The sequence below is a fragment of the Aythya ferina genome, assembly GCF_964211825.1.
Source record: "Aythya ferina genome assembly, chromosome: 3".
NCBI classification, from domain to species: Eukaryota; Metazoa; Chordata; class Aves; order Anseriformes; family Anatidae; genus Aythya; species Aythya ferina.
In genome coordinates this window covers 55,354,121-55,371,180 of record NC_140298.1, presented here as the reverse complement: position 1 = coordinate 55,371,180, position 17,060 = coordinate 55,354,121, and the positions used below count along the sequence as shown (strand labels likewise).

The 17,060-nt window shown below is 37.0% G+C and overlaps 1 protein-coding gene across 4 annotated transcripts in view; it reads right to left on the bottom strand.

Moving 5' to 3' along the window:
- ZDHHC14 (zDHHC palmitoyltransferase 14) overlaps positions 1-17,060 on the bottom strand; it is a 107,952-nt gene that overhangs the window by 31,830 nt on the left and 59,062 nt on the right. For all 4 annotated transcript variants that reach the window (XM_084513011.1, XM_084513009.1, XM_084513012.1 and 1 more), the window contains exon 3: positions 4,560-4,718. In XM_084513011.1, coding sequence (XP_084369137.1) covers positions 4,560-4,718 — 159 coding nt within the window. The remainder of the gene's footprint in view (positions 1-4,559; positions 4,719-17,060) is intronic.

Here is a 17,060-nt window from a genome sequence, read left to right as displayed (position 1 = left end):
TTACACAGAAACCATTTGCTCTTGCTTATGTAATCCACTGCTTTGTCTTCCTCAACAGCTCATTGATTCTGATCAACAAAACCACTAAAATATCCTCAATGTCCTAGACCAATCTGTACTATATTTTACTAGTTTTTAATCAAATACTCCTTTGTATGTTTAAGGACCTTAGTAATACAACTCACTTTTAGCTTTCCAAGATTGGGTTAAAAAGGATAATTTACCATTGATGTATATCCTCATATATTCAAATATGGTTTTGATTATCAAAGGACCAGCAGTTTTATTATATTTTGACCTCCAGTAAAAAAAGTTTGACTTTGTTTCTCCCTTCTCCCAAGGATCTAGCTTCTTTTTTTCCCTGGCATGCTCCCCACTGTAACATCTAGCTTCTAAGAGAAACCCAAGCTAATAAAACAATATTTCCTTTTCATCAACACCCCCAGAAAGTAGCATACATAATTTTACAGTTGGATATAAAATAATTAATACTTTTTGCTAACTGTATAATATATGGTTAAAGGAATCAAAAAAGAAAGGAAACTAAGCTCAAAGACTTAGATTTTCTAGACTCACCTTTAAGTCTTTACATAACACCCAATTTCTTCAACTGTAAGAACATAAAAACTGGAAAAAACAACCCAGATCGCTGCCAGCCTAATAAAATCTTGACACTTGTTTTCATGTTTAGGATCTTTAGAAAAGCAACCAAACTTACAAGTGAGAAGAATCCTATTTCCTACAGAAAACAGAACCATTGATAGGATTTTTGAAGAGGGATACCTCAAATCCATCAAGAACTACGGAAAACAAAGTGTTAACCCTCAAATGCTCAAGAAAGCCTATTTTGAAAATTTCTGAAAGCGTGAGAATATTCTGCAGGAAGTATCACTGCATGCTTGCCCTCTTCTCTTCTTCCCTGGGGATCCACTCTGGCCATGGCAGGAAACAGGCTGCTGCACCAACTGAAACCTTTGGTCTAGCTTAGCATGCCATTCTCATGCTCATAATGGATCTCTGAAAAATCAAATTGATTTCTTAGTAATCCTAAGGAAAACATTTCAAAGAGAGGCCATCTTCAAAACTTTGAGCTTTCAATCATTTCTGGAAAAAGTCACTTGCGTTGAAAGAAACACAGTGGAACCTGACAAGAGAAGCTATCTTTGTCCATGAATCACACACAAATATATGACATACTTTTTTTTTTTTTTTTTTTTTTAAGGAATAAATAAATAAGGACAAATTCTCTTTTAGGAATATAAATGGTGGTTCTTGTCTTCTAACATACTGGATTTTTGCCTTGGTCTAAGCCAGTTACTTTGCTCGATAGGCAAAACTGTGGCATGTGAATACAAAGAAAGCTTTAGACATCTAGTTTTTGGACTAAGTTGATTTACTGCTTGGCTAATCATCAGGCACTGGTTTTGCTTAGTCATTCCATACTATACTTGGGGAAATAGTTTGGAAACAATCAACTGCCTCTTGTTCAGCTTTTATTATAAAAATAAAATTATAGAAAATTAATAATTAATAAAATTATTAATAATTAATAAAATTATAGAAAATTATCAAAAAAGAAAGTTGCTGTTGAAATGACCATAAATATAAAGAAAAAGTAATTTCAGAAGCAAACCTAACAATTACCTTTTTAATAGCATCAGATAAAGCATCAACATTCAGTTGTCAAAACTCAGCAATAACTAGGCCAAGCTGAGAAGTTGAGATTATTCCTTTTTTTTTCTCCTTTAGCTCTTGTGCTTATACGTACATTATTTTAAATTTGCATATAATTTTTAAGCAATGTATTGTACACAGAAAGCCCTCAAGGGGCTAACTTCCAGCTGCCACTCATAAAGGAAGTTAAAAAAAAAACTAGTCAGGAATACATCCATGATGTTTGTGTGAGGGAAACTGACCAAATTTTTGAAGGCATTACATACAAATGCAACAAACTGCATTTGTATGAAAATCCGTATTTTTCTGGATACTACTATGAAAACATGGTAAAGCTAAAGGAGTTTGAAATTGCTACTGTAAGTACAATGCTAATTAGGTAGTTTTTTCAAATCCATTATTTTTGTGTAAACAAACTACATGGTTACATATAAAAATGAGTGATAAAATGAAAATCAGAACCAGTGCCAAGAAGTAATGGATAGGCTTACTGGAAAGGTAGTACTACTAATAATGGGGGAAAAACATGAATTAGTTTCTGCAGGTACTGACATGTTAAAAACACTTCTAAGGATTCCTTAAAGGAAAAAAGCATCAACAGAAAACACTGAATGAAAGAACCTTTCTGTCATACTGCATTAAATTGTCCAGTATCATAAAACACCTTTAGGGAAAGGTAGTAAGTTGTTTTTTTATAGTGTAATCAGTGCTGGTTTGAAGAAAGACTCCATTCCTTTATCACACACTCTCTGTAGTTAATTATTATGCAGCAAAAGCGTCAGGAACTAACAAGAAGGTAAAAATGAATGCGTAAGCATATTGGTAGTGGGTTGCAAACATAAGTTACTCAAGTATCCGTAGATGTATGAAGCAGGAGTATTTTTGCACTAGTTTAATTAAGGAATGAGCAAATTATAGTGACACAAGAACACTCAAACATATTGTAAGATAGGTTAAACTAAAATTAAATAAAAGCATTATCATATAGACAATGCTGACTCTTAAGAATGGAAGCAAACCTCATAACATATATTCTGAGTAACTGTACACTCTTGCATAGTTAAGTCTTTCAAAGTATGTGAGTAATCCAATTCTGTTGACATCCATTTTTCATATAAAATTGGTTACAAATACTTATAGATTTCACTTATTACATTAAATCCACGTGAACACTTGTATGACAAATGCCTTCACGTAGACAGGAAATGAGTACTATGTAATATACCCTGAAAAGTCACAGTTTATCATAATTCTCATTATAAAAGCTGATGAGAAAAAACACAGGAAATTCATTCAAATAAATGAATTATTAAAAAAAAAAAAAAAAAAAAAGCTTTAAATCAAATGTTTTTTTAAATCAAAAAAGCTTTAAATCTTGTGTAAGAACAAATTGCAATCATCTCACCTATTTTATGAGTAGAAAAATCTAATCCTGTTGGATACAGTTATCACTTATATGAGTCACTTGGCTCAGCCTCTTTTCTGATATATATATTCATACAAATTCACAGCTGTTGCTTCGATACAGATAAAATCAGAAGATAGAAACTGTCTTAAGCTGGTTTCCCCCCCTCCATCACCAATTATTTCTTAGACTACAAAATTTAATATCAAAAGGACAGATTGCACATAACCTGTAGAGAAAGTCATTGTTTGTTTATTAAGATAGCCAAAACGTTATCTTAAAATAGGTATGCATGGGAGGGTTGCTCTTATTTATGATGGATTCTCTTGATGAGGACAATAGTATTTATTTACTGCACTGGCCAACAGCTGCATTTTCATGTTGTCAGTTTTTTTGAGCAATACCACCCCACTATAATATCCAGGTTACAAATTTGATACGATACTTTCCTGAAGAGTTGTCAACTGCAATTCATAAACATTCCTCCTTGCCACGTCCAACAGCTTTTACAACACTTAGAAAACTCTAACAGCAGCAACACTTATTTACTGAGGGAACCATCTACAGATACCAACTGATGGCACAAGGCCAAAAGGCTACACATCTCGCTCTCATGTAAGCGTACTCACTCCATGAATATCATCTACATATGAAACTGTGATTCTTCCAGTGACTGCTTTATATCTAAAAATATCACTGCTGAATGCTGCAATTACATCTCTCAGCTGGAGACATCTTGCTACATTATTTTCTTGAATGCATAAGATCCAGGCTCAACGGCGTGCTAATCAGCTGCACTAAACTCTAAATGGGATCTAATTAACTAGAAAACTACTCAGATTTGATTGGTGGTTCTTCTTTTTTTTTTTTTTTTTTTTTAAGTTTGCTTTTAAATCCAAGCATATCTTAATCACCTTGCGTGCCCTCCAAAGCAACAGTCATGAAAAAGACGAGATGTTCAGAAGGAGAAAAAGCCCCTATCATTACAAAATATCCTTAGGTCCTGACATCATCTATTTAGCTTCTAAATAGCATGCTCATCCAGTAATTTCATACGGATTCTGACTTTAAAATTCCTAGTCTTAAAACATTTCAAAGGTATGAATTACCTATGGTGTGTGTTCTGGTCAGAGTGTAACCCTAGCCATTTGAACTATGCCTTGCAGAATTGGTCGTAAATTACAGGGAGAAGTATCTCCTTGTCTGCAATTTAGTTTGGGGAAGGAAACAATCCTGAGACTCATGCAAAACTCAAATCCCCCTGCACTGGAAAGTTCTCCTCCTCCTCTGCCTCCTCTCAAGCTCTTAACGTTTAACAGAGTTTGTAGGAAAAAGGCTGAACACAGCAAGTGACCTCATGAGTAATTTTGTCACTAACGCTTCTTTTGTCTCTAATATTGAAAGTATTCAAAACATATAAGCAACTAAATCGAACATATGCCATAGCTTTTTTTTTTTTTTTTTTTTTTTTTTTACTCACCTACGCAGTTATCACAAAGGCTGCAATGTGAGGCACGAGGTGGGCGGAAAATCTTGCAAGTAAAACAGTATTTTAGTTTCACTGTCTGTCCATTGATGATCACTTCTTTTGTTCTGGGAGGGGGGCGGTATCCTCCTGAACTGGAGCCATTTGCAATATCTAAACATGGAAATGCAACACATTAAGTTTTGCACACAAATTATGCTGTATACACATAATCAGTCTTGATGGCAATCTGTAGCAAGTCTCAAATTTATATGAACTCCATATTAATAGACTTAAACTACATTTTTTTTCCTTCTCATTCTCCTAAAATAAGAACTTGTACAGAAAGCAAAGAGATGATCACAAGCAGCATCCATAACCAACTAATTTGAATTAAAGAGAAAAAAAGAAACACTCAAATCCAAGTCTCAAAAGCTGAAAGCTACCTAGATCACCAAATTTCTGTCATATCCCCTAGTAGTTCATGAAGAATACATTACAGACAACTATGGCTATTGGTACAGGATGGTTGAAAACAGATGTTTTTCCAAATACTTTATTTAGTTTGACCTTGAAAGATAAGTTTGCTCCAAGGAAGATACTCATCTCTGAAAATGAGAGTGGACTGACCAGCAAGAAAGGAAAACATTTCAGATGGCAATTGCAAGAACTTCCTCTGGACAAGTTCTCTCATTAAATTCATTAATTTTGGGGGGAACTTGGTAATTAGTCTTTTCTTGACAGGTGCTGTTCTTCAAAATAAGAAAAGCTACCTTTTAAACAGGAATTTACTTTAAATAATCATAAAAAACCCTAACTTTTTAATCCTGAAAGAGGAAATAACAGAGGTTGTAGGCCCAACCTGGTACAGCATCTATGCATTTACTTAAGCATTAGCAGCACTGTCACCAGATCTAGGCATATGGTGTAAGTAAGACCAACCAATCATCATTTTAACATCTCAAACACTGGTACAATGGAGCACATCTACAGATCTTGCTTTTCTGACATTAAAAATCTACCCCCCAATTTTACTTTTATAAAATTTGAAGTTTTTTTTTTTTCTCCCTCCCCTCCTCCCCCAAAATAATTTCCAACCAGCTCATGGGGTAAAAGTGGTGGGGTTTCGGCTTTCTTTTTGATTTTAGAGCTTCAGCATTCGTTTTTCCAGTAACTAAAGGACTGATTAGGCTACTTCAAAGTTCAGTTCTGTCCTTTAAATGCTCCCAAGCTGAGCTATGTACTGTGACAAGTGAACATGTACAAACAGTACTTTTCTCTTCACACACCCGTTCTCATACAATCACAATCAAATAAGACCACAGAACCGACAAAACAATTTTTACTTTCTGACAGGAAGATCAGTAAAGCCAATAGGAAAACAAAGATAATTATTTTCCAGTACGTGACTGAAACTGCATTGCAAAGTCAGGGTCACCTGCACAGTTGCTTTAACGTGTCCCAGCCTGCTCACCCACTCACTAAGCATGCATCAGTAGGAGTATCTGTGGGATGCCACTGTGAATTTGACCACTGAAACAACTGCACTTCAGAAAACTTTCTTGGAGAAGGTGGATGGAAGGAAGCAATAGCTGCACATATGGGAACCAAGATATGAAGCATTCCTGAGGGGAAAGAAGTGGTGGGTACTGAAGAAACAGCTGCTGAGACCCTCCTGAGGTGTGAGGATCCTGTTGGATCTGCCCCACTCCCTGCTCTGTTGCTGGGATGCTGAGCCAGGCCCTATGATCTGCACGTGGAAGCAGAGGTTGCTGTGTGGCTCCCCCAGCAATCGATAATACTGATTTTGACCTCAAGGCCAGTACTACTTGCCATAGTATTTATGATTTAATAAGTATTGCACTGTAAGCTACTAGTGTGGCTGTATGTCGAAGCATATTTCTACAATAAAAGTTGTTCGATGTGCAATATGGACATTATCTTAAGTTTCCTAGTTTTTTCATGCTTCTGCTGCTTAAAAGAAACTTAGTCAAATGACTGATTTTAAAGCACTCTAAGCAGATACATGAATTTGATGAGGTCAGTAGGAGTAATTTAATTTCTTCAGGTTACATCGAGAACCATTTTTTGCGTGCGTATTGTTGCCCTTATTACACATTGGTTTGAATCAAGTAACTTTTTGTTTTTGTTTTCTTATTCAAAACTAAGCTGAAAAGACATTCTTCTGAGGGTGTAGCATAAGTGCACTTATACTGTATAAAGCTTTGCGGAGACACAGGGAAAACAGGGAAGAATTTCTTATAATTGTGGAGTTATGTTTAAAGAAAATCTTTCATATTTACAGAGAACACTTTTTCTCTGTAGAACAAGTTATATGCTTTGTGAAATGGGGAAATAACTTGTAGGAGGAGTAGTAGTCCTCATGAGACAATATCATGCTTTTTAGGGGAGAAACTGTCAAAAGTCATGGTTATGAAAATCCTCTATTGCTGATTTTAGTTGCTATCACTGTAAATGATAAATATGCTTCCATGTGCCATACCTTCAGTGATATCATCATACGGAGGCTTGTAATACCCTTAGTCTTTATATAAATCCATGGACCTTATAAAGCACAGGGTTATGTTCATTTCTGACAATAAGGGTCAAGACAGACTACTAAGATGTGAACACAAATGTAGGTCATTAGCCCTAGTTTAGTTTTCATCCAAACATGTTCATGACTACTAGTTCATTGATAAAGCAATGTTTTCCATTTGATACTTTGAGAGTCAAACTGAGGTATACAATTGCAGCTTTCAATAGTGTTTAGAAATCCTAATGCACTGAATTTTGTGAAATAACACTAACTGTTTTTTTTTTCTCTCAGAGAATGTTACTTGGAAATGACTTTCAAATCACAGTCTAGGTGAATTCGCTGTTTCCCCCTCATGAATCATTTATTCATAAAAAATCCACAGCAACTAAAAAAACAAACAAACAAACAAACAAAAAACTTTCAGAAGTTCAGAAAGTCCCCTGTATTTACTTTATTTTAAAATGTGCTCTGGCAGAATCTCAAAGGCAACTTTCCTTTCCTCTGGTGCAAAAGGGAGACTACTGGCCAGTCTGTTACACTTACAATGCTGGTTTTCTAACAGGATTTCCTTCCTAACCTGTGCCATGAAGTTCAAGTTCACAGAGACAGCCAATCCCAGCTCTCTAACTGAGGCAAATTAATCTGAAAATCCAAGTGCAAAAGCTGATGCAAATTAAATTAATGAAAACAGTCTTGCTGATTTTCCATGGAGTCAGAATTTTCCCCACGATCCTAAATTGCACAATCAAACCTGAAAGACTCAGTCATTCTGTTTATTAACTTTTTTTTTTTTTTTTTTTTCTGGAAACAACAACCGGGCAAAGTCAAATGTGTTTGGATTTAATCAGATTTATCTACCCTGCGTGTGCAAAACATGCCTTGTCCTCGTCTCACAATGATTTTCAGACTGCAATTAATCTTCAGTTGGACTGCTCATACTTGTGTTCTAACACAGGCAAATCTTTTAATATACGTGGTCCCTTTAATGTATAATGAGATTAACCTTCACAGAATCACCTTCCCCAAATAAACCTCCGTTTGACCACTGCTTTTTACATTTTTCTCTTCCAATCCACTACTGATGCAGTTAGGCAAGCTATTTTACAAGAAGGGTAAAATTCTTCCACTAATGGAATTGCCTTCCATCCTCCATGGTACTTTGCTGTGATAAATTTTATAAAACTTATCTAGCAGCATTAAATGTTGATGCACTAGATGGGGCTCCATCATTTTCATTTTAGGGAAAAAACAAACAAACAAACAAAAAAAACAACACACACACACACAAAGGACACGATCCATATCCTTGTAGGACCAAGGTACCTGAACTGCTGCAAGAAACTTGCTTCATGTATTTAATGGAGACAGCAGTCCCAAAACCTTCTAATATATAACATACTCCACGTACTTCTCTCAAACTATAAGACTAATTACTAATGTGAAGTGCTGTTTAGATGAGAGACAGAAGCCGGAATTTTGTGTACATACAGGATCCTTCCACTCAAACATTTGCTATTTTGGTCAATTTTCCTAAGATCTTAGGAACATACACTCACACTCTAAAAGGTCTCTCCACATTTTCTTGATACAAACATACCAATGCAAGGTTTACTGTTAACTGTAAAGTGACAATTTCAATCTTTTATCATTAGAAAAATTAGTACCTATGAATATTTGTAATGTTTCCTACTGAGGAAAACAGAAGGCAATGAGAAACCTTTGTGTATGACCTACAACATCTGAAGAACAACAACAAATCAAAAATCTGCAAAAATATAAAATTCCTCTAAGAAATGTCTTCTCTGTGTTGAACCATGTTGAACATTCTCTGTTGAATTTAAGCTACGTATTCAACAATTGGAGGTTCAAGAGGAAGAGTCATTTTACAAAGTGAAAAGAACTGAAATAACATTTGTCTGTTTCCAGACAGTAATCTCAGGGACAAACAATACTGGGAACCTGGCTTAGACAGCCACTAGCAGCTGCTAACTGCATTCTTCACATAATTCTTCATCTGATAGGCAACAAGAAATACTGACCAAGTACTGCTCCCAACTTTAGATAAAAGACTTACTGCCTTGACTTTGGAAAACGCTACACGTTATTTTCTGAAGAGCTGTACTGCATCACCTTCTTTAGGTCTAAAATTAGAATCATAGAATCATAGAATATCCTGAGTTGGAAGGGACCCTTAAGGATCATCAAGTCCAACTCTCGACACCGCACAGGTCTACCCAAAAGTTCAGACCATGTGCCTAAGTTCACAGTCCAATCTCTTCTTAAATTCAGACAGGCTCGGTGCAGTGACCACTTCCCTGGAGAGCCTGTTCCAGTGTGCAACCACCCTCTCTGTGAAGAACCCCCTCCTGACGTCCAGCCTAAATTTCCCCTGCCTCAGCTTAACCCCGTTCCCGCGGGTCCTGTCACTAGTGTTAATGGAGAAAAGGTCTCCTGCCTCTCGACACCCCCTTACGAGGAAGTTGTAGACTGTGATGAGGTCTCCCCTCAGCCTCCTCTTCTCCAGGCTGAACAGGCCCAGTGACCTCAGCCGTTCCTCGTACGTCTTCCCCTCAAGGCCTTTCACCATCTTCGTAGCCCTCCTCTGGACACTTTCCAACAGTTTCATGTCCTTTTTATACTGTGGTGCCCAGAACTGCACACAGTACTCGAGGTGAGGCCGCACCAGCGCAGAGTAGAGCGGGACAATCACCTCCCTTGACCTACTAGCGATGCCGTGCTTGATGCACCCCAGGACACGGTTGGCCCTCCTGGCTGCCAGGGCACACTGCTGGCTCATATTCAACTTGCTGTCTACCACGACCCCCAGATCCCTCTCTTCTAGGCTGCTCTCCAGCGTCTCATCGCCCAGTCTGTACATGCAGCCAGGGTTTCCCCGTCCCAGGTGCAGGACCCGGCAAATTATGTGAAATGTATTCTCACTCCCAGAAGTAAATGTAATCTTCAGTGATTTGCTGAGGGAAAGAAGCATTGAGTCCAAGAGCGTTCTGAAAGACTTGTTTAATGTACAGTGTAGTTTTATTAGATTTATTTTATGAATGTTGTTTAAAGCATGCAATATCAGGCATGACAGTTAAGCTGGTATCCCATCTTGGGAGAAAGGGGAAAACATAAGCAAGTTGCACTCATAAGCAGTATTTCTTTAGGCTATTGTGCAATTCTCTGAAATGCCTATGTTGTGGTGGCCACACAGATTTAATTTTACAAGGCTCTAAGGAAATCAGACTGTGCATTTCAAAACAAATGAAAGACAGGAGAGGGAACTGCGGAGAAGTCTCAAATGCAGTCTTAAGCATCAATGAAAACGAGAGAGACAAAACAAAAGGAACCCTCAGAGATGGCATGCTGATGTAGCTAACATATTGAGTTTGGGGCTTTTGGAAGGACAAGAAAGAAAGTGAGCAGAAACCAAACTGCTTCTACAGAATAAATTGCGAGGATACACATAAGTTAAAGACAGTTACCCTGAAGAAAATTCCCAAGTATTTCTCATTATATATGGGCTTTTTTAAGGAAAGAAAGGAAGGAAAAATCAAAGTGGCCATCTTTTTATTTATCTGCACCACTCATCTGATGCAAATAAATACAAATATTGTAGAAGAATTGTTAAATCTTACATGCATCAAGTGTACAAATGATTTCCCATCTGTAAAACCCATTCCGATGGGTTTGGTTATTCTTTCACACCTTCATATTTAGAAGTATATATCTTAGAAACATTTTTTTTTTCAATTTTTGAAGACCACTCCACACTAAATGAATCACAAATGACAAAAATTATGACTGCAAAGAGGTTATGAAATTCCAAGTGATAAAGATTTGTGAAATTCAGTGTTGATAATGCAATGTAATGCACACAGGACTAAACAAATCTATTTATTACGCTATAAAAATGTATCTTGGAACTACTGTGGCCATTACAAAAGAAAAGCTGCTCAATACTCAAGTGTGGTTAAAAAGCAATGAACGGTAGAAAATATGATGGGCTGGTGTTATACTAATGCACAATGCTTCTTTATACTGAAGACTTACAGAATCCTGCTTCCTGCATCTTAAGTGATATAGAAGCAATAAAAAAGAAATAAAACAGAAAAATTGGAAAAGATCAAATGTGTGGAACAGCTTTCGTACCAGAGAAGATTACACAAATAATGCATTCTCAGGCTTGAGAAGAGATGACTGATTGAAGATGTAAAATAGAAAAAGAAAAAGCACAGGAGCAACTGTTCAACGTCAGGAAAAGAATTACTTGGTGTCAAATGAAATAATCAGGCAGCACTTAAAAAGAAGCAGCAGTACTTCTTGTCTAACTTGCAAACTCAAAATCTAAATAGCATTCCAAGTTTCATCAACTTCAGAAAAAAAAAAAGACAAATTAATAAAGAACAAAACCCTATTAAAAAAATAAATATATATATACAACCCTTAACTTCAGAAGTCCCTAATCTGTAGGTTATGGGGAGCAATGAGGGTACAGCAGGGCTCCTCAATTCGTTCAGTTCACGTCACTTGTCACTATCACAGATCACACATCAGGCGAGATGGACTACTGATCTGGTCATGTAGGGCTGCTCCTGGTTTCATGTTCCCATAGATACAACAGCCCTTCTCAATACAGTATGTTATGGGATCACAGAACCCACGCTTATAAACACCGTGAAAAAAATACAATTGTTTTCTTTTCCAAGGCAACACCATAAAAGTTTTTTTCATGAAAATTATAATTAAGTAAAAATACTATGTAAACAAGTTTAGTTTCTCATTTGGAAAAAAAAAATATTAATAGGTCCTGCTGCATTTGACTAAGATTATGGCGCTTTAATAGTAAATAACTACATTATCTCCACTGATTTTGCATGATACGAATCTCATGCACCTAGTTGCTTCTGTTCTATATTATGAGAAAAATATACACTGTTTTAAGACCTATGCTTCTTTCCACTCCTAGGCCAAACAAATACAAACATATTCTTAAATATTTCCTCATAGGTCATGTTTTCTTTGTTTCTCTTTCTTGCTGTCTTCCTCTTGAGCATCTACACATCAGGTAAAAAAAATGGACAGTGAACTGAGCCTTCATTATGACTAAGTAGTGCAGAATGGTACCTCTCCTGGTTTATATATGATTATTCTTCTCATGCATCACCAAACAATTTTCCCTTTTTATCATGGAATCACAATCTGATTGTGGATAAAACTCACGTCCCCTTTTACTCTACCATTCACTAGCTAGAATCCTTTTTGTATTTGATTTGCATTTCTAATCATACATTCTTTACTTGTTCGTTACATTTGCTAAGACTATTTAGAGTATAAAAAAATCAATCAATCAATCACTTGCAAATCCCCCCAGCCCAGCATCATCTTCAGAGTCAAGCATATTCCCTTTTTCTTGAGCCCATAATCAGTCTCTGCAACATCATACTTTATCACTTACTGTTTGCCACTGAGAGTATATTTTTGGAAAGGTGCTCACTGACTTTGTTGTAACTTCATCTAGACCTTATTTCCAAAATCTGCATGGAAAAAATCCTATGCAGGACCATATCAAGAGCTCTGTTACAGTCAAAATCTAGCTTATCTGCTTCTTCTTTTCCACTAAGACAGTTACTCCCTCAACGAAGGGCATTGTTTCAGTTACAATTGACTTTTCTTGAAATACTATGCTGCTCATTTCAAGCCTTAAATGGCCACAACCCCACTGCAGCCCCAATTCTTAGAGCTTTATCATTTCAGTTTACCCTGTCTTTCCAGAGATTAAATAGTTTCCAGAAATATAATAGATACCCATATAGTACAATATCTAATAGACAGATATACATACAGCATAGTAGATAATTTATTTTGCCTTTTTTTTTTTTTTTAACCCTCTTAACTACTATTTTCCTCACTGACCTGCATTTCCTATCAGCAGGCTGTGCAGTTTCTCTCCTGAGATCAAAGCAGTGTTGAATACTTCAGATTCCCCTCTGGTAATCTCTCATTTCCAAATTATCTAGCATGCATTCAGCTTCTTTCTTCCTCTAACGGAGGCCATCCTGTCATCTTCTAATGTTCCTAGCTAGTTTTAACAAACATTTCTTTCCCTACTTTTGACTTTCTGACACTTTTACTACAGGCTCGTGCCTGTAGTAAAATTTTGACTCATCTTTGAAATTGTCTCCATTTCTGATATAAGTACTTTTTGTACTATTTTGGCCATCTTTTTATTTATCTGCATTACTCATCCAATGAAAATAAATAAAAATATTGTAGAAGATAACAGTAGTACAGCCAGAATGGCCTCTGACTACTCTTCCCAACCCATCTCTCTATATGAGCATAGCTTGCTGGTTTGCATTTAAAATAAAATATCAATATAATAGTTATGAAAATATTTTTCAATAACAGAGCTCTCTTTCACTTTGGGGATATTCTTAATTTTATGCAATTCCTTTTGCAGAAGGATTCATTAAAATTATCAAACTTATTATTCTCCATAAGATTTGCCATAAGCCCTCATGTTTGGGAACTTGAGCCCCAGACTCCACACTTGCTGTCAGTATAGTTCCTCATTTCAAGACTCTGTTGGCCCTTTTTGGAAGACCACCAGTTTTGCTGCTAAAGAAAAGACCATGTTTTTGATCAGCTCAGTGGTCTGTGCCTGTGAAGCAAGTTTTGTGCTACCATATTTTTTTTAAAGCAAATTTAAAAGCAAGTTCTGAAACACCCCCACACGGAAACATCTTGAGTCCCCTAATCAACTTTTTAATATTATCCTGGATGCTAGAAAAAAAAAATCACCAAATTTATACTTTTCATTTTGCTATCTAAATCTCTGTATCTGACAGTCACTTTCTGTGAGGCAGAAATTATTATTGTCAGCCGCTTATTTGAAATGATCTGTTTCCTGACATAGATGAATGTGTCTTTGAACACAGGGGAAATAAACAATTATCTGAACAGGAACTGCTGCCTGTATTTTGGATTAAAGCTGGGACCTTATTCTAGGAAAAAGATTCCATGAGAGAGCTTAAATGAAACTAGACAGCAACACTGATTAGGAAAAACTATCAAATGAATACTTCATTATATTTTTTTCTGTATTTTTAAACATTTAACATCAACAACAAAAGACTTGGTAAGTTTTTGTACTCTAAGGTATGGTTTTTATTGTGAAGTTTGCAGATGCTTGAGTTAGATGATTCAACTACTTCAGAAACTCAGATGAACAGCAAACACGTTAATACCGCTGTCATAGAGACTTTTAAGAAAGGAGCTGAAACATGGCACAGGCTGAAGCCTTTGAGCTTGGCACACAACTTTTTCTGTACAAATCTTGGCAGACAGGGCACAAGGAGGGTCATAATTCATATATCTGCAGCAGCAGCTTGTTACAAGCTACAGAGTTAACTTTCATATTTCTTTACTGTAGAGCACAGAAGTACTCCACCACTCCAGAGAAGCCAAGGATGCCACATTCGATGAGAAGTGGGTTCACTGGAGACTGCTGCCAGTGAGCACTTGGGGCAAGGAACCTGGCTCTGCTTCCCACTACCTCAACACAAAAGAGGAGGTGAGTCATAGAAGCAGGGCTGAGCAGAAATAGAAGAAAGAGAGTAGATCTCAGGGTGGATGTGCCTAACAGATGCAACAGGAATAAGAGGAAGAAGAGAGCTACAAAAAGGGCTCAGCACCAGAAAGCATGGGATGCTCCACAAACAGGAACCAAAACCCACTGGTAAAGCATGCCCTCAGCCTACCCTACTGTCAAGGCATAGATCGTGCCATGAAGGAATCGCTTATCAGTTATTTTAATAGCCCTGCGGACTGAAGGAAATTACAGAAAGAAATAAAAATTATTAATAAACATTGTTTATAAATCAAGTAGTCCCCAAATGATATTAAGGTAAGTGGGCTAGAGATCATCTGTCCAACCTGAATTTGAACCCATCAAGAATATCTTTTGTAAATATAATAATTAATTCCATGACATTGTTTTGGATCTCTATTTTTACTAAAGCCTGTTAGAACCAGCCACCACTGCTCTCCAACATACATGTCTAATCCAGCCCGGAAAAATTCACTCTTCGCTTTTCATTTTGACAAGCACATACATAAAACCCACAAAAACACCGTGCTGAGACGGACAAGCAAGTTGCTGCAGGTCGCAAGCTTCCCCAGTTCAGCCCCATAGTCCCTACCAGTCTGTGCAGGTGTTCTCTGCCAACACTGGGAATGAGCACAGCTCCCCCCACCCAGCAGCTGACACCTGATGGTGGATGCCAGGAGCAAAGGTCTGGAAGTAAAAGGCCCTCACAGACATACTACAGACCTTTTCCAAACAACCATGAAACACACGTATGTGTATGATGTTTTTTTTTTTTTTAGGTTCAAGCAAGTTAAAACAGTCTTTAAAAGTTTTAAACTTTTACATGTTAAATGTACTGTTGTGACTGGAGGCAGCTAGTGTGCCTTACTGTAGTGTTGCACCCATATTAAGTTCACACAGAAGCTTTTTCAATGAGTAACAGGAATCAACATTTTTATAGCGAATTTCTGAAACCGTTAAAGTTGTCAGCAGCACAGGAAACAATTTAGGATGGGAAGGTGCCAGCCCTCTAAACTAGAGGAATGCTAAGAAGCTCCTTCCCTCACTGCCCTCCAGAATAAAAGAAAGTAATAAATTAAACTTTTATAATTATCTGGGAAACAATCCCAGCCCTGTGTCTGGGGGAACTCCGTAAACAGAGACCAGTGAAAGTATGTGAATAAAGCCCAAAGGAAACAAAAGCTATCAATAGCTAGGAATGCTGTTGTAAGGAACCAAATTTAAATCAAACCCTGAAGCAATGGAGATCTCCAGGAATCTTCCGAGTTTGAATAACGCCCGGAGCACTAGCAACTAGCTGCTTTATTTGCCTGTGTGATAGAAAAGCTAGGGTTTTGTTTGCACAGTATCTGAATAAAAAATCCTGGGTGCGGTCACCGCTTTCCTTCATTTGGAGCAGAGGGACACCAACCAACTCTCCCAGCCAGCCAAAGCACTGCTTGGAACAACCTGTGGTAACTTGTTTCTGTGTCAAGGCCCTCATAACAAGAAGCACATTGTTACAGTGCTGCCTTCTGCCTTATCTCTCCAGGGTTTTACTATTCAAAGAACATGTATCTCCTCCTTTTGGATTCTTTTTTGCATCTTTATAACCAGTGGATTAAGAAAATGCATCTAAGACACTTTCTGTGCCAACTAGCAAGCATTCAAAATACCTGATCCTTCAAACGGGGACAAGAACACACCCAGTTGGTATTCATAAGCTTGTTTATATTCCTGCTGCTCTATAAAAACAGAGAATTAAATTGAACATCATAAAAACCCTAAAGTGACTATTACACCACAGCCGTTTCAAAACCATAGATTCAATTAAGTATTACATATATGAATACTGGATATAAAACCTGAAGAATTCATTTGCTGTGCTTCAACTGGGGCAATCCCTTAATAAAAGCATATTTAAAACATGAGCTCCAGAATGCCCCTGCATTTCACCAAGTAGCTGGGTATAGTAGTGAAAAATACCTGTCACAGCAAGATAGCTAAATGCTAATAGCTACACTTCAACAGCTTGCTTGCAATCTCTTTTAACAGACCACTATCATTATTACCTTTATATGTAATTACAGAAAAGGTGCATTTCCATGAGAAAGCCTGGCTGCTTTACATAAAATGAACAGGCTATACAAGTTTTTGTTCAGAACAATTTTTTTCCCTCATCTGCACCATCATTATTATTGCAGGTAGATAATCAGAGAGTAAATTTCAGTAGCACCTTCATTAATGGATTTTAATTTCATTTTCCTTAACCGTTTCAAGAAATTCAAAGAAAGACACAGAAAAGGAAAAGCACCTTAGGAAGTGACAGTGCCTAAATGGATACCACTGTTCTTCCCAGCTTTTCTTACTCTCCTCTCTATTTCTCTCA